Source organism: Mangifera indica, chromosome 1, assembly GCF_011075055.1.
Source record: "Mangifera indica cultivar Alphonso chromosome 1, CATAS_Mindica_2.1, whole genome shotgun sequence".
Taxonomy (NCBI): Eukaryota; Viridiplantae; Streptophyta; class Magnoliopsida; order Sapindales; family Anacardiaceae; genus Mangifera; species Mangifera indica.
Genome location: NC_058137.1, coordinates 15,003,854 through 15,022,116, shown reverse-complemented (window position 1 = coordinate 15,022,116; position 18,263 = coordinate 15,003,854). Strand labels below are relative to the sequence as shown.

The following is an 18,263-nucleotide window of genomic DNA, read 5'->3' as shown; positions in this document are numbered from 1 at the left end:
AATTAATAAAGGACTGATTGTTATTTAATTCATATGTATGTGTCCTTTTATATGATTATGCAAATAATATGTCCTTAAAATGGTAAAACTATGACGAGGGGATTAAACAACTGATCGTAAGAACTTTAAGTGTACATTTAATGGCTATTCTAGAAATGTTCATAATCCTAAAATTATAATGAACAAGAGCATATATAATAATGATAAGATTATCATAATGTTGAGTGACTCCAAAGAAAGGTGGCGATAATTCTTACTTGTTGAAGCTGTTCATAAACAACTTGGTGCAAAACATGGGTGCATATTGTAAACATGTTCATCGTACTAACCCTACTAAAGGATATTCATGTGGATGGTTGCTTCAGTGTATATGGAATAAATCCTCTAAACACCACAGGTGTAAGTAATCATATGACTTGAGGTCACCAATTCATCTCATGTAAAGATTGATATGGTTTGACACATCCAACATACCATTCTAACTGGGGTATCATAAAAGTAGTGTATGACTATATCATAAGATACATAGAGGTTATGGTTAATCAATAAATGATTCGTCATTTCTAAGCATAAGAGAAGACATTTCACATAAGAACATTGAATGATATTTATGACTATTTGAGTCTACAACCATAGTGGGATAAAGTCATAGCCTAATTCATAGAAGCCATCAATCTGTATCAATTCATACTGAAGAGCTACTAAGATAGATACATTTCTATATCTCAGCTTTGAGAGATATTTGTTAATGAAATGATTGAATTATACGTAACTATGATATTGTAAAAGCTTAAGAAATGTTCGTTGACACTTTGTCATCCAAATGGTCATAGTGTTTTACTAGAAGCTAATCTTGGTCTATGTCTAAATTTGATCCGAATTTAAACACTACTAGTTCGATAGAGAGTTTATGGGTCATACACATATAGGGATTGAATCAAACCTAGATGCGAGGATCGTTTGATGACAATCTTAGTGTTTAGAGATAGAGAGAACTTTGTTGACCATGCTTGACCAAAATCCTTTAGTGTGCATGGTGCCACGTGACACTATGCAAAAATGGAAGCTAGACACGATTGGATAAGAAATTGTTCAACTATGCAAAGTATGATTCATATCGGGTGGTGCACTTTAGTATCCACTTGTGCATGGTTTAAAGTATACCAGGTAGCACACAAATGTACCACCCATGCACATGTGTTAGTGGTGTCTAGTATGAATTAAGCTTTTATTGCACTCGAACACTTGCACAAAATATAAATAATAAGTGTGAGTTAGAATAACAATAGTAATATAAAACACTACTCAGGATATAATTCATCCATAAAAAACCCTAGCTGCTTGGGTTTTTTTTTTTGAAATTCTCTCTTCTTGTGAACACAACCATCTAACACACAAAATCCCTAGCAACCTTTTCTTAGACAACCTCCCGTGTTTGTGCTTTTTATGGATACCAAGGCACCACCTCACGAGGGTTAGATAACATTCGATTCTTTGCCATGTGCAAATTTAAAGGAGCCACCAATACAAGTATAAACCCTAAAACACCCTATGGATGTTTTACATATTCATGTTAAATATGTTTTAAAACGAGTATCTTGCTCAAGGTTTTAGGAATGTATGTTTTTATAAATTTTTAATTCCGTTGCGCTATTGGTTAATGATGCTCTAAAACCAAACTAATAATCCTCATCTCATATAAGTCCTTTGATCAATCTCCTTATGGTATCACAAATGTTTCTCCAATATCCTACCCATTTAAATCATCTTGACACCTAACACCCAACCCTTAATGGTAGTGTTATCTTAGATGACTAAAGCCAAATAATGTACGCCAGTATCCTAGATGCTCGATAAAAGTATAAGACATCCAGATATTAATCATAATATGTACCCATTACACAAGTCGATTAGGTTTTAGGCTATAGATACTATATCATAAGGGAGCAAGACCTCGAGCCTTTCCTAATATCGCATCTATATCTTAGATGTTAAAATTCCTAACATTGGTGTGTGCATGAATATCCCAGATGTTATAATGTTCTACGTTGATATATAATCGTCCAAAGGTATCAAAAGTCATACAAACTAGCCTTAATACTTTCATAACCACATTGCATACAACTCGATGGTATGATCACACTGCATATACCTCAGAGATATACCACATTACACATAGCTCAGTGACAAGTTACAATATCATAGTACGTTGCCTCTAATTTTTTACTTAAAATTACTTTAGTCAAAGTCCATGTCACTATCCACATAGTCAAGCATACCTAAATTCCTTCCATGCCATCTTTTACATAGTCTAACACATTATTTGTGATTAACCACATATAGCCTTTATTAGGGTCTTAATCCATAATTTCCTCTCATTCATCCCTTATAGATGTAAATTAGTCATTTTCAAACCCATTTACTAACATCAGAACTTCATATACTTTTTATGTACTTCACATGTCTTTATTTCCAAATTTCTCCAAAAGTACACAGTGTGTATCCATCACACATGGGGTTGTATTACTTCATCCACACAGGTATGCAATCAAGCATATGAGGGTGTACCCTTGGAGCAGGGCACAAGTTGTGTATCCTATACCACACGAGTGTGTGGCCTTAGTTAACACGGGGAGAACTTCCCTAAAGGCACACGAGCGTGTCTCACAAATACAAAGGTGTATGTCGTTGAATTTCCAAAACTCCAATTCACTTAAATTCAAATCAAATTTTATAATCTTAATTCCCTCTCGAAACTCAACATGCTTTGCAAATATAGCCAATCAAATAAATTCTAATTAGTTTCCCTATTCTTTAATCACCACAAACATTGCATTTACACTAAAAAATTTTATTTTATCTTTTCGGTGTTTCTCTTTTATGGCATATTCTCTCCCTCTAAAGTGGTTTTTCAGTGCGAAAACCACAAAATATCTGATTAAAATAGTCAAATTTTTTCACATGAATTTGTGCAAAAATTGCACAGATCTGTCGGTCGACATCGTACAGACATAGGAGTCATCCGTACGATATCGTTTGACTAATCTATGTGTCATTGACACATAGATTGTCACACGGATCTATGTGATTTTTATATAAATTTGGATATTTCGGTTGGATTTTTATTGGTTTTTGCATCAAGAAACCACCATGGAGGGAGGGGAGATGTCGTTGGAAAGAAATGCTAGAAAGAACGATAGTTGGAAAGATGAAATGAAATTTTTAGGTGTAAATACAATGTTTCAAAGGTTGAGTTAGGAAAAAATGACTAATTTTTAAGATTAAAGGAAAAAAAGAAATAATTTTTTTTGCTTAAATAAAAGTCTTTAAATAAAGATTTCACTTTTAATTATAATAATCAAAATTAATAGATATATAAATATTTATATTTTTTAAAATTAATAAAAGCCATTTGAGTTTTTACCGCACCTTTGAACGGGGGGGGGGGCACTGGAAGTTAAGTTTAACCCCCACTAAGTACTAGTCAAACTTCTACCGGTCAAATTAGTACACACGACATAGCATTATCTCCCCTTTAATTTTGAATGGTGGAGAATTTCTCAAAAGTTGTTGTATGTTTCCCGTAAGAACAAGATATTTATCTCATGCAACGCACTCACATGCCCATCTACATCAATCAACTCAAGGCTGAAAGTGATTCACGAGTGAAAGAAGCTCACTTTATTTAAAAGCTTTTAAGGAGATTTCAAGACTCTGTAATACTTCTCACCGCCATGAGAAGCCTTTCTGTTCGGCCTTTTCAACATTTCAGGTGCACGTCTTTTCCTTCTGTTCTTCTGAAATTCATCTTTCAAAGTTTCGTAGTTTTCTATTTGTACTTGATATATTGTTTCATCAAACCAAGTGTTTAGTTTGTTGAGTATATTTTGTGCTTTCTTTTCCGGGGACGATTTCCCTTTTTGTGTACTCTACCAAGTTTAGAATTAAGTTTCATCACAGAAATCACGTTGGTTGTCGGATTGAATCTTAAGCTTTTCGATTATTAGAGATCAATAATATTTTTGAAAACGTTCAAGTGGTAAGTAGTTGTGCAGGTAAACTTTATCATTTGATGATCGTGCCTGGGAGTATCATGCGAGCAGCTGACATCCCGATGGTTTGGCACACCGTGCTAAGTGTGTATACAACTCAGGGTTCAGCCAAAGATAACATCTAGTCGCTAGATGTTGGGTTTCCAAGCAGTAAATGACTGGACATGTCGCCAAGACGCATGTCTGTGTTTGAGCTCTGGTCTATGTATAGCGAGTAAGGTATTCTTGTCTTGAATAAAGAGAAATTATGGCCGCTCGGGTGTGGCCACTTGTCCCCTATTGAGTAAGCTCCATGAACAGCCGCATGTTTACTTATCAAGAAAAAATATCTTTGTCACGACGATCTTGTGATCCCAATCACATTAAATGCAAAATGTTAGCATTGCTCCTTGTAGTCTCTAGGGGTGAGCAAATTACTTATTCGGAACCAGAATTGTTGAATACCCGATGTTTGGTTTCAATTCCTACCCAGAACCAAAGAAAGTACGGTAGGTTTCCCCTCCCAGCCTATACTTCCTTCTTGTTTCCCTTCTGCTTCTTTTCATTTTGTGTTGTAGAATGTGATTAATCGGAGAGCTAATTGAATAAAATAAAGAAAGTGTAAAGTTTGTTAATTGATTGTGACTAGGATATCATTATATTTGAATTAAAATATCAACAGCTAAGGGTTTTGCTGCTCCCGGTTAATATTTATTTGAACTGTACATAAATAGTCAATTTTTTTCTATTTACATTGTTTTAATAATACATGGTTTGGATACACAGCAAAAATTAGTATGAAAAAGCAGATATGTTTAAAAATTTAGTTAAAAAAAAAATAAAGGAAAAACTTAAAACTTAGACAGGTTTCCGGTAGGAATTGGAATCTACCTAGAACCTATAGGTAGGAACCAACCTTATAGGTTCTAGGTTCAAGTCCAAGTTCCGGCTACAGTTCTTAGAAATTTTATAGGATATCCAGACTAGCTCATCCCTAGCAGTCTCGTTCCCACATGTGTTGTCCATGCCGACAAAGGGTTGAGCACCAAGTGCCTCACAATTTCACTAATGCCCTCGCTTTACAAACAAGGGATCACATTGTGAAACAGGAGACTTTTTTTTCTTCTTTTCTTACAAAAAAATGGAAGGTTATACATCTGGGTCAAGTCAGCTACCAAAGGGATGTTTTTTATGTTTTTGGAATTTTCTCTTTCAATCCTTTAGTAGCTTTGACACCTCATTTAATGATTCCTTTCACTTGATATCTTCAGTATAATTGACGGGGAGGAAGTAATAGCTCAGATCCCAATAATGAGACTAGAGGTCATAAACAATAGTTCAAGTTGTCCACCATAAACCAGATGTTGTAAACAATAGCTCAAATCCACAATGGCTAGCTTTCTCTCTAATGCTTAAAGCTGTTCTATTAGTTTTTGTCATTGCTCTGATTCAGTATTTAGGAGAGCCTTGTTGTGATACTTGGAAAAGTGAAGGTCTTGCATTATCTAATGGGGTCTACTTACTTTTTCCTCGGCTCCTCTTGTGTCATTTAAAGCTTGAGCTTTAAGGAATTGACATTGACTAGGTGATCCTTGTAGTGTGCTTTTCTTTTAATTTTTGCCTTAACCTCAACCGTGTGCTACCTCCTTGCTTCCTCAAGCTTATTTACAAGGTTGTTGCACCTCCTAGCTTTATTTTTGTTATTCACAAGAATTATTTCAATTTCATTCTTGATTAGGGAGGTTACAATGGAAAATTTGAAAGTGGTACATGGTTGGCATGGCAACTCAAAATTGCTATTGACTTAAAAATAAAGAAGTTTAGGCAATATCTCGACGTATAGCTACACTAACATTTGAAACTTTTCCAGCTTGGGCAATCCTTTAAACTCTTGTCAAACATCTAGGTAGCATGCTTGACAATCCAGAGGTTACCTAGTCAAATTCTTGAGAAGTGAAAGCAAGATCCTGTATCATTGTCATTCAGTGAGTGATTGTCATAAAGCTACTCGCAGCAATTGTGAGCTGAAGCCTAAACCTTATCTCAAACTCTATGGCCACCTCTTTTCCTTTGTCAGAAGCAAACTAAGGGTGTTTCTCTCAGGCCCATTCCAAACTGAGAGAAGGACTAGAGGAGTTCGTGCGGTAGCTTCGATCACGCCACCAAATGTGTTGGTCCCACCATACTGCACCCACCTCCTATGCTTTGGAAGTTGTGGGTGCACACCTATTTCCTTGTTCCTATGTGCAGAAAAAGAAATTGATTAGCTAGTCAAGTAAAAAGGTGAGTGCAATCTAAGCTCAAATAAAGGAGAGAGTTTCCTTTGGGTGAATCCTTGTAATGACCTTTCTTAGCTTTGCAAGTAAGACTCATTTTTATATTTAAGAGTGTACATAATTTAGTTCAAATTGTAAAACTAGATCGAACTACCTAAAAATTACAATACGTTTTGGTTTGGTTTGATTTGAGTTGATAAATTTTTTAAAATCAGTTTTCAGTTTAGATTGCGATTTGCAAACCAACCAAGCCTGTAAATTGTATTTTTTAATATATATATATATAGAACTATATTTGACAGAGCTTTTCAATAAATAATTAGGTGTACAATTTTTTTTATATTTATTTTACATGTTTATATTATATTCTAAAAAACTATAATTGTAAAAAGGAAGGAATCAATTAAAATAATTCTCTAGGCAAAATGCAATGTAGGTAAAGAAAGAAAACACATATTGGCTGGCCAAAATTTTCTATTTCTTAGGTAACGAGTGAACAAATACTTAGTCTTCCAATTGCCCATGCTATTTTGTAATTTGCAAATGGCAAAGACATCCATGGGACCCCTCTTAGACAAAAATTAGGTTCAAGATTATTATGTGTTCTTTAGCACATAATATGAACTAGCTCGCTCATGGAAGGATGACCACTCTTCTTAAAAGTGATGTATGTATTAACTATCTGTCAATACAAATTTGACATTAACTGGAATGACACCATGCCAAAATTGTCTTGCACCTTTTTGATAGAGGGTGCACAATGAGAGACACCTACTAATACGAACCTCAATGATAATCAAAGAGACTCAATATTAATATTCATAGGAACCAACTTCAGAAAGTCTAACAACTTGGTTCAAATATGCAACCTGATGGTTATATGAACCATGAACCAGAGGTATATTGAAGAAGGTAGGATGCCACTCCTAAGAAAAAGTTGAGAATATGAGAGATATAACTAGGATTGATCGCCACAAGCATGCACTTGATGAGATATGAAGAGTTCTTTGAAGAACAAGGGGAAAACTTTTATTTCAATCTTAAAAATCATCAAATATATGTTTTTCTTTGGGTAACCATGTTTTCATCCTTAAAGAAAATAATAAAACCTAAATTTAATTAATAATAGGTCTAATAAGCCCAAAAAGAATGGGCTTAAATAAAATAATACCTAGCCCAATTACTAAATATAAGGTTTTCAAGGCGTCGATACCCAACAGCGTAGCAAAATTTAAAAATTTAAAAATTATACAAACTTGAAAAACCCTAATCAAGATATCCGTTTTAAAACATATATTCATGAATATGTAAAACAGTCATATGATGCTTTAGATTTATACCTATGTTGATGACTCCTTCAAATCTTCACATAGCTTGAGACCGAACACTATCCAACTCTAGAGAAGTGGCTTCTTGGTATCAACTCGAAGCATGGATACAAGTAGAGATAATTCAAGCAAAGAGGCTATTAGGGCTTTTCACTGGACTTTTGGTGTTCACAGGAAGGAGAGAAAATAGAGGAACGACGATTGGGTTTCATTCTATCTGTATTGTGTATTTAGCGAATAATTTATACTTTTTATTTTATATGTGTAGGTGTCCATGTATGGCTAGAATTCCAAGTGTGCACGACACCCTCAACATACATGCATGATTGACATGTAAAATGCCTAGTTGGCATGTTTCATTTGCACAGTCGGCACACTTAAGTGTATTGACCAACAAGCTTAATTGCTTGCACAAAGTGTGCTAGCTGGAAAGCTTTGACACTTATACAGCTAGCACATTTAACTGTGCCAGCCGACAAGCTTTATTTCATGGTGTTAACTTGCATCAATAATTTGCATGGTTGGCACCATCATACCAAGTGCATAGGTGGCATTTGGTCAAGGCATAATCAAACCCAAGTCCTCTCAACCCATTGGAAAAACCCGGTCTATTTGTGATCTTTCTTTCGTTTATAAATACCAAGATTATCAACAAATAATTCACTCCTTTGAGTTCAGTTTAACTTCTTTATGCATGTTACCCATAAGCTCTCCATCAAATTGATAGTGCCCAAATTCAGGGTGAAGTCGGTCATGACCAAGATTAACCTCTAGCAAAACGTTATGGCTACCCGGAAGACAAACTATCAGTGAACATCACTTAAGCTTTTACAACATTACAATTACGTGTAATTCAATCTTTTAGTATTCTCATATGCTCAGGAGTGACGAATCTTTAATTGATCAACCATAGTTTTATCAAGGTTTTTAAAACCGGACCGAGATAAAAATCGTTTTAAGTACTGGTTTCGGTCGGACCGGTTGAACCGTTTGGACCGGTCGATTGGACCGTTTGGACCGATTTTATGTAAAAACCTAAAAAAATTATGTTTAATTAGTAATTACATAAGCTTTACACAGTAAATTTTATATTGTGCATACTTTTCAATTTTCACAATTAACAAAATATATGTATTATTGAACATAAATATAATAAGTAATAACAATTAACTTTGCATCAAAACAAAACATATACATAAAACAAATCAAATTATACAAACACATGTACTATTAATTATTGAACACTAAAACAAATCAGAAATCTAATATATGTATTAAATAAAATATAAAATCAACCAATCAACATAACCATTATTAAACAAATAATATTCAATTCAACATTTAACAAAACATATCAAAAATATAATTTGTTTAACATAAAATTTAATAAATGAATAATTAGTCATTCTTCATTATCACTAATGATAAAAGATCCTGTTATCGCTTCTGTTGCATCCTCTATTAATTGTTCATCTTTTACACCATCTTCTTCAATAGTATTATCTGCAAAATTTATAATTGAACATTTTATTTTCTTTCAACCTAAAAAAAAATTCATATTTTTAAACTATTTTTTTGAATTTCAAATTGAATCAAACTATTCTTCAACTTAATCTTAACTAAATCATAATTTTTAAATAATTTGGTTCGTTTTTGGTTTGAACCCCTTTTTTTTCACATTTCTGATCCACCGATCGAATTAAAATTTAAGATTAAATTCGGTTCAAATCACTAATATTATGTTATTAAAATTGAAATAAATACCTCTTAATCCAAAAACACTAATTAATGATGGATTGATTATTAATATATATAAAAAAAACCAAATTTAATATTGGATCACTGACTATTTGTAACAACACTCCAAACTAACTGAATTTCATTAGGTTTATAAACGACATGTCGTCTACAATCTTGGTAAGAAGAATAATTTAATGGCCTTCAAAATTAACAAGTAGACACCTTATAGTTTTCATTATGTATAAATTAATGTTATTAAATAGAAAGACTAACAATGTCAAGTTGTTGATCATATAAAAATGATAATTAGATCTGGAAACAAAATAAGAGAAAATGTCCCACCAACCCCTGTAAGTGGCAACAATTATTAATATTAATTTTGACTTTATATTTATATAGAGAAAGTTGCTCTTAGCAAAGTTAAAAGCAATTGAATCTATCTTCATTATCTTCATCATCTTTAGTTCTGTTCTCTCTCAATCATTCAGAAACCACTCAAAAATAATTTTACTCACAAACTTCTCTGAAACTACTTCCCTTCGTTTCTTGTTTACCCTCAAATCTTCTTTATTTCACCTATTTCCCTTAATCTATTTGATTTTGCACCTTAGTTGTCCTGTTATTGTCTGTGTTTTAGTTATTTTCATTTGCTTCATTTCTCTTCTGTTTTTCAAACTTGAAAAAAATTTAAAAAAAAAATGGTTGATGTTGCCGGGAGTATCGGGGGTGTGTTGAGTCCTGTCCTTGAAGTTGGCAAGTGGTTGGCTGCTCAAATTTGGCGTCAATTCAAGTATTTGTACAACCATAATACCAATTTCAAAAATCTAGAACAACAAGCCGATAAGTTGAAGAATACAAGAGACGAAGTCCAACGTAAGGTTACTGCTACTGAAAGAAATGTCGAAGAGATCAAACAGAATGTCAAGGACTTACAAAACACTAGCTTCCCGTCGTTGCCTGAGAAGTCGTCGGTCACAACAGCAACGGAAATCGCTGTAGTCAGCCAACGTCTGAGCTTGGAAAGTCGCCGTGAAACTGCTGCCTTGTAAGCCTGCAAACCGACACCATTCGACGACAGCGTGGTCGTCGGTAGCCGTATTCAAACCGTCGTCAGCAAGGAACAGGAAATTCGTCGGAGAAATTCGTCGACTGCAGCAGTTGAGGACTGCGTCTGCGTGCGCGCACTGCAAGGAAGAGAAACAAAAGAAAAACACTGTTTTATTTTATATGCAGGTTGAACCGGTAACTGCATGGACCAATTTGGACCGCGGTTCAGTCGAGAACCGGCGGTTCAACCGCGGTCCAATCCGATTTCTATTCCAAAACGGTTTTGCCTTCCATAGAACCTGGCTACAGTGCCGGTTCACGGACCAACCGGTTCGACCGGCCGGTCCGGTCCGGTTTTTAAAACCTTGGTTTTTATTTATAGTTACTCTAATTATGATGACATGTTAGATATCGTCAAACTATACCGATCTTTACACAAGATGGCCTGCCGACCTCAAGGCAAAAAATCACATACACTCACGGTATTCAGAGGATTTATTTCATAGACACTAGAACAACCATCCATAAGAATATCTTCTAATTGGGTCAGTCTGATGAATACATCTACAATATGCTCCTATGTTTTGTACCAAACTATCTACAACAACTTAACACGTGAAAACTATCGTTACTTTTGATGCAGTTGCTCAACACTATAATATTCTCATCATCATTACATGTGCCTTCATTCATTGTAACGTCGAAATTATGAATATTTCTAGAATGACCACTTAATGTGTACATATGGTTCTTACGATCAGTTGTCTGATCCCTTTGTCATAGTTCTTCTATTCTAAGGGCGTGTTATTTATACAATCATATAAATAGTCTATATATGAATGAAATAACAATCAACCATTTTATTAATTATTAATATAAAATTACATCCATAAATATCAAATTCGATTGTCTCTAGGGAATCTACTCTAACACTAAATATGAGTTTTCATAATAAAATATAATTAAACTAAGGCCTAACTAACACAATTAAGGCCAAATAACATAAAACACATAGCCCAAAGTAATTAAGGTTAAATATTTGAAGTCTAGCCCAAATAACATGTGGACTCTGAGTAATTTAGCCCAAATTTTCATCAACTTTGATGTTCTTGCACTTGAATGACTTGATAGATATTTCCAAGTTTTGATGATGCTTCCAATGCATCCTAGATGCCCAATCCTTGTTGTGTATGACTTTTAACCCAAATCTCTTAAATAAGCCAATTTAGAGCTTCTTTCATCTTTTTTGCTTTGGCTCTAGTCATTGGTCCCCCTATACACAAAGGATCATTGTCACTACTTTGACGAGTCCTTTGCTTGCTTCCTTGGTCTCCATCACCTGCATTGTATAATAGCCATTGAAAACATTGTTTAGCCATGAGGGAGAGCCTCAAGACTATATCTCTTGGCATCCTATAGCTCAACATCACCTATTTCATAACACTTGGCTATAGAAATGACAATTTTGATTTGAATTTAGGGTCTTTAACCTCAATGAGGAAGGGATTTTCTTATAGAAATGAGGAAGGGGAAAGGGATAGAGATAGAAAATATCCCCGCAAATGGGGATGAGGATATATGTGTCCTCTCCTTGCCCTACCTTGCCCTGCTTTGTTTTTGCCTCATCCCATCCCCTTCCCATCCCCGTCCTTTCCTTTTTATATTAATATCTTTACTTAAAATATTAATATATATTTATTATACATATGAAGGTGGTTTGTATATGATATTTATGGTATTTGAAATAGTGTATTGGTTTAGTTTTAATTAATTTTGTTGTTAAATATATTTATATTGTGTTTAAAAGGCATAGGGAAGGGATTTTTTTTGCTAGAAGGGGATGAAGAATATTTGTTATCCTTGCAACCTGGATCGAGACCGGGACGGGGAATAGGGTATTTAGACCTGTCACTCGCTGTTGCTATCCCTACTTGGCTATATGTTGTAGTTTTATGGAAGGGACAAAACACGTGGCAACCTTTCTTAGGGACTTGGGAGTATGGTTGGCCCTTGTTAGGAGGCATTTATGTCGCTATCTTTGCTCATTATAAACTTGTTAGGCACAATTGTAGTTATTATCTCAACCTTCTAGTTCTTTGCTTGGATTATAGATTTGGACCCTCTCAATCTCAAACTCGATTGAGAGGGTCCAAACTCATTCAATTTTTTTGACAATGCTTTATGATCATTCCCTAAAAAACGAAAACCAATATTCTTTGAATTCTCTCTAGAATTCCTTTAATACTCTCTTAGGAAAAACACTATTTGTAATTGTTTCTAATGAATGAATTATAAAGAAAAGAGTAATATCATTGTAGCGGACGTAAGTATTGGGTAGACGACTGAACCATTTAAAAAACTGTTTTTTGCAATATCATTTAATTGGTTTGTGTTCTTCACATGCACACACTATCCAAATTTCATCACATTCACACATAAAATCTCTAGATAGTTGTATCATTGAATTGGTGTAAATTCATGTGATATCATGTATGATAGGTGGAATTATGATGATAGCAACAAGATTAGAACTAAAAAAGAAACAATTTTTAGGAGGCTGCGAATAGAGAATATGGCCTAGTAACACTTTTACCCCTATATTCCACTCTTTAATCACATGAATTCTATTAATGTACAAGTTATTTATTTAAGATTGAAAAGTAGAATATTATGGTTTTTTTGTTAATTTATTTTTAAAGAATGTAGTGTTAAAAGCTATATAATATGTTGAATATGTTAAAAAATTGTTATTTTGCGTTAAGGATGGGGAGTCGTCCTTGGTTTATACCATAATAGCAATGCAAAGATTTTTCACTAGTTAAGACATTAATGTGTTTCTCATACAGTATACGAATACCGTTTCTCATTGTTTGAAGTTGCAGTGGTGTAGGTGGGGCTAGCATCTTCAACAAATCGTTTATATATTGTTACACTACAAAACAAACTATCAATTCAACTTTTCGCTTCAACAATTCTGCCCCCCAGTTTCCTCTTCATACTCATACTGGTAATGTGTTTAATTATATCGCAGCTTCCACTTTTTATCCTCAGTTAACGGTTAGTGGCTGCCTATTACTGGACATGATTTCTGTTAAAATACTAGTTAAAATGGGAGAAAGATCCAAATCTTATTCCATAATTAATCATAGCCCAAAATCAATAAACATTCTTAACTTAAAAGTGTGGCTGTTAGACAATTTCAAAGCTATGATATCTGCATTTTGTTAGGTTGGTGAACCTTTGCTGTCTCTAGTAATCATTTTTACGTTGTGAACATCTGCATTAAGTGTGTGTGTGTGTATAGTTGCTTATATTTTTATTTTGTTCCAAAATTTTTAATTTGTTATGAACATGCATTTATGTGTTGTATATTTAAAGTTTGTTCAGCTACACTATCCGAAATGGCCATAGAACAAATGAGCAGATTTGATGTAGAGAAAGCTGGGTTGTTGGCGAAGGAGTTTCGAAAGAGCTTTAATTCAGGAAAGACAAAGAGTTATGAGTGGAGAATGTCGCAGTTACAAAGTGTTGCCAAGATGATTGAAGAAAATGAAGCGGAGATCATTCAAGCTCTTGCGGAAGACCTCTCCAAGCCCCAATTTGAATCCTTTGTGTCTGAGGTTAATTTTATCATCTTTCATTCTTTCCATATGAATTGTTATACAACTTTTATGTAACAGGTTGGGATTATTGTCATGGACCTAATGAAACTGTGCAGCCTTAAAGGTCAAAATTTATAAGTCGTCTCTAAATGAACCTGAAAACGATACAAATTGTCAAGTAAGAACAACAGAAATAATTATCTATCCTACTAAAATATATTTGTATTATAGCTTTAGAAACTGGATATCCATGTAATCCAAGTACTACTTGTTGAAGCATCTATTTATATACATACTTAAAGAGTTTGTACTCTGCTTTGATCAATCCTTTCTGTGATATTTAGTATGTGCACTCTGTTTTGCAGATTTCAATGACAAAAAGCTCGTGTAAGTTAGCTCTTAAAGAGTTGAAATCTTGGATGAAGCCGGAGAAGGTAATCACTTTTACACACACAAGTTTTGTTATAAGCAATGATAAGAATTAAGTTTGTTATTTAACTAATGCAACATTAATTTTTCAGGCAAAAACTTCAATGACAACATATCCTTCTTCAGCAGAAATTGTATCGGAACCTCTAGGAGTTGTGCTGGTCATCTCAACGTGGAATTACCCCTTCTGTATGCAACTTATTCTTGGCTTTCACATTAATCTTGTTAAGTTGCATTGAGCATAACTTGCATACAATTATAATCAACTTTCACATTGTTTATATAATGATGCATTGAAAATAACTTGCAAACACTTATAGTATGCAAGTTCAAATTAGTAAATTTACATTAAACACAATTTATGTTCTTCTGAGCATGGAAGCATAATTAGCCATGGCCTCCTGGCCATAACATTTCTTTGCCATGGTTGATTAACGCGGGGGCTAATCATCTTCCTTTCCTTTCATTCCAGATTTATTAGGACATTATTTTTTTCTTTTTATATTGTATTGTGTCAATAGTTTTAGTTTTCCAAATTCTTACTTTGACTCACAGATAGTGCATTCAGAGCCTTATAAATATACCTTATGTAGTACTTTTGTATTTACAGTTTTTCAAAATTGAATTTTAAAGCTAGTACTGATCATCAAGAATGAATTTGCTTCCAGTAAAAGAAAACCACACTGACAGGTTTCCCGAAAACTGCTGCAACTAGATAATTCTATATATCTCTATGATCAACATTGGAGTCACATACAATCCTGGGGGCATGATCCCAATGCCCGGAAGTGTCTCCATATACAGAATTTCTTTTTCTAATGTGAAAATATGAGATGCATGACACATATTCACTTAAAATCATCGAGGTTTTTTCTGTACCATATCTACTGTCCTTGTTTTCCCTAAATCAAATTATACTCGTGTGCTATGTTTTTCTTTCTACAAATAACACATTGTACATTTGTCTGCCAGTGCTGTCTCTTGATCCAGTCATTGGAGCTATTGCAGCTGGCAATGCTGTTGTCCTGAAACCATCAGAACTTGCACCAGCCTCATCGTCACTGCTAAAAACATTATTAGAGGAATATGTAGATAAGTCCTCTGTGAGGGTTGTTGAGGGGGCTGTTGCTGAAACATCTGCATTGTTAGAGCAGAAGTGGGATAAAATTTTCTTCACAGGTTTCTCCCTTTAATTTTCTCTTTCTATATTACCTATAATGGATTTAACAATATTTACTTCTTCAACAATTAAGAGATTGATGCGATACATCTAAACTTCAACATAATAATGCCTCTACCTTAGTGAAACATATGAAGGAGTTTCAATAAAATTTTAGCTTCCCTTGAAAAATAAACTTTTAGCAAAGGTGCTTTCTGTTTTTGAATTGGCATTGCTAATGTTTCAATTGAAAAGCCTCCTATCATGTTTAGTTTCTCTAGTTTATTATATTCTGGCAGCCGACCTCATAGTATAAAGTTGGACACATTGTTATGGTTTCTGCTCTTGTGTTTGAAACTTGAATTTTTTTCAGGCAGTGTAAGAGTAGGACACATTGTTATGGCTTCTGCTGCAAAGCACCTTACACCTGTAGTCCTGGAACTGGGAGGAAAGTGTCCCGCTGTTGTTGATTCAAAGATTAATTTACAGGTAATAATCTTTCATACTCAAAAAATGTTTCTCTTAATTTAACAACATGGATCTGAGAGTTATAATTCTGTTAAGGTGACTGCAAGGAGGATTATAGCAGGCAAGTGGATGGCCAATAGCGGGCAAGCTTGCATTGCTGTTGATTATGTCATAACGACAAAAGAATTTGCTCCAAGGCTGGTAAGATTGTCTCAAGCAAACGAGAAAGTCATGTTTGCTTAAAAAATATATGCTTAATTCATGCTTTTTCAATAGGTAGATAGTCTAAGAAATGAACTGGAGGAATTTTTTGGGAAGTATCCAATGGAATCAAAAGATTACTCTCGCATTGTGAACTTATTCCACTTTCTACGTCTGGCAAGTCTCTTGGATGAGGATAACGTTTCTGATAGAATTGTTTATGGAGGCCAGAAGAATGAAGAACAATTGTGAGTTTGATAGTCTGGCTCCGATTTGTTTGTTTTAGATTTTAACTCATTTCAACTGCCCTGGAAAATATCAACCGCATCTATTGTTTGGATTTTTCAGAAGGATTGGTCCAACCATATTGTTGGATGTTCCAGAAGACTCTACGATAATGAAGGAAGAAATCTTTGGGCCATTACTACCTATTGTCACAGTGAGTAGTATCCTCTGGGCACTTGAACTTGTTAATTGTGCACATCCAATGTCTCTGAACGTAGCATGCTGTCATTCGATTGCTGCAAAGTTTATTGATCTTTCGGCCATTACTACTTATTGTCACAGTGAGTAGTGTCCTTTGTGCACTTGTTAATTGTGCACATTCAATATCTCCGAACTTAGCATGCTGTCATTCGATTGCTACAAAGTTTATTGATATTTCTTGGATCCTCTATACAAATTTCAAGTGAAAAGCTGCTTATTTGTGAGGCATAGGTAGTAATTTCTTTTCCTTCTTATGTGTTATAGGTTGAAAATATAGAGGACAGCTTCAATGTGATTAACTCAAAACCAAAGCCTCTTGCTGCGTATCTCTTCACAGATGATGAGCAGCTGCAGAAAGACTTTGTACAGAACATATCAGCCGGAGCAAATGTCATCAATGATGCTCTCATTCATGTGATTTTTCTATACCTGAAACTTTAGTTACACATGCCAAAAACTCTGCATATAAGTTTGTTACCATACTGCCACATAAGTAGATGCACTCCCCATTCATTAACCTCATTCGCTATCTGAAACTTCATACCCATGCATTGAAAACTCCCTTTGCTGTAATTGTTAGGCTTTCTGCTCAACTTAAATAATGAAATGCAGATATGATTTGAAGGTTTTCCTTATCATTTGTGTCAATGTGCATAGATAATTTTTTTGCATGGATAAATTAATGATGATTCTAAGTAATTGAAAAATTCATGCTGCATTACAAATTCTTCAATTCTGCAGACAGTAGTTTCATCCTTACCCTTTGGTGGCGTTGGAGAGAGCGGAATGGGATCTTACCATGGTAAGTTTTCTTTTGATGCATTTAGTCACAAGAAGGGAGTGCTATACAGAAGCTTTGCAGGAGATACCAACACAAGGTATCCACCATACACGCTTGAAAAGCAAAGATTACTCAAGGCCCTTATCAGTGGTAACATATTGAGCATACTTCTTGCTTTGTTTGGATGGTCTAAAGATTGATTTTCTTTGTATAGCTTGGATTCAATAAACAATTTATAGCTGTTGCTAATGTATTGTTACACAAAGTGTTGGATTCACTAAGCAATTTATATGTGATATGTAGTTTATGATATTGATTTCCTATTATCTTCTATCCACTTGGACAAAGTTTTATACAATATGGCACCACACATGTAAGGAACTCACCCTAGAGTGCCTAAACTCATTTGTTCTCATAGATATTCTAAGTAGTGCTACCTATGGCGAAATGTGCTTTCGCCTAGGCAGCAAAGATTTTAGTTTAACCGAGGCCCAATTTAATGAGATTTTTGGTTTTTCAAATGAGGGCTAGTTGCCCAAAGACCAGTTCGAAATTGATTTTATGCAATTCTAGGGGAATATGGTAAATGCCCTTCTTAGCAAATGTCCAATAGATAAAGCTATTAAACTTTTTGCTCCAACCCATCGCATGTCAAAAATGATGTGATTGTCACAAAGAATGACCTTCATTGTTCATTGCTTGATAAACGACATCT

The 18,263-nt window shown here is 34.4% G+C and overlaps 1 protein-coding gene across 2 annotated transcripts; it reads left to right on the top strand.

The window, feature by feature from the left end:
* The first annotated feature begins 3,608 nt into the window (after window positions 1–3,608).
* Window positions 3,609–17,858, top strand: LOC123224790 (aldehyde dehydrogenase family 3 member H1-like). 2 transcript variants are annotated; one of them, XR_006504062.1, is made up of 13 exons: window positions 3,609–3,772; window positions 4,056–4,540; window positions 13,305–13,429; window positions 13,801–14,042; window positions 14,390–14,458; window positions 14,546–14,642; window positions 15,426–15,632; window positions 15,986–16,101; window positions 16,177–16,281; window positions 16,357–16,529; window positions 16,630–16,847; window positions 17,032–17,181; window positions 17,509–17,603. XR_006504062.1 is itself a non-coding variant. In XM_044648511.1 (13 exons), exons 2-13 carry the CDS (start codon window positions 4,500–4,502, stop codon window positions 17,746–17,748), a joined length of 1,656 nt encoding a protein of 551 aa, XP_044504446.1. In that variant the 5' UTR covers window positions 3,617–3,772; window positions 4,056–4,499; the 3' UTR covers window positions 17,749–17,858. The 2 variants fall into 2 exon arrangements, 1 of the variants encoding a protein (XP_044504446.1); XM_044648511.1 differs by having other exon boundaries at window positions 3,617–3,772; window positions 16,630–16,720; window positions 17,509–17,858.
* Window positions 17,859–18,263: the final 405 nt, after the last annotated feature.

Bases quoted from the DNA above. Each gene is read 5' to 3' on its own strand.
- LOC123224790 (XM_044648511.1), top strand. From the start codon at position 4,500: ATGTTTGGTTTCAATTCCTACCCAGAACCAAAGAAAGTACG. The intron at 16,282-16,356 runs GTAAGATTGTCT...CTTTTTCAATAG, and splicing joins AAGAATTTGCTCCAAGGCTG to GTAGATAGTCTAAGAAATGA. The intron at 16,721-17,031 runs GTGAGTAGTATC...TATGTGTTATAG, and splicing joins CATTACTACCTATTGTCACA to GTTGAAAATATAGAGGACAG.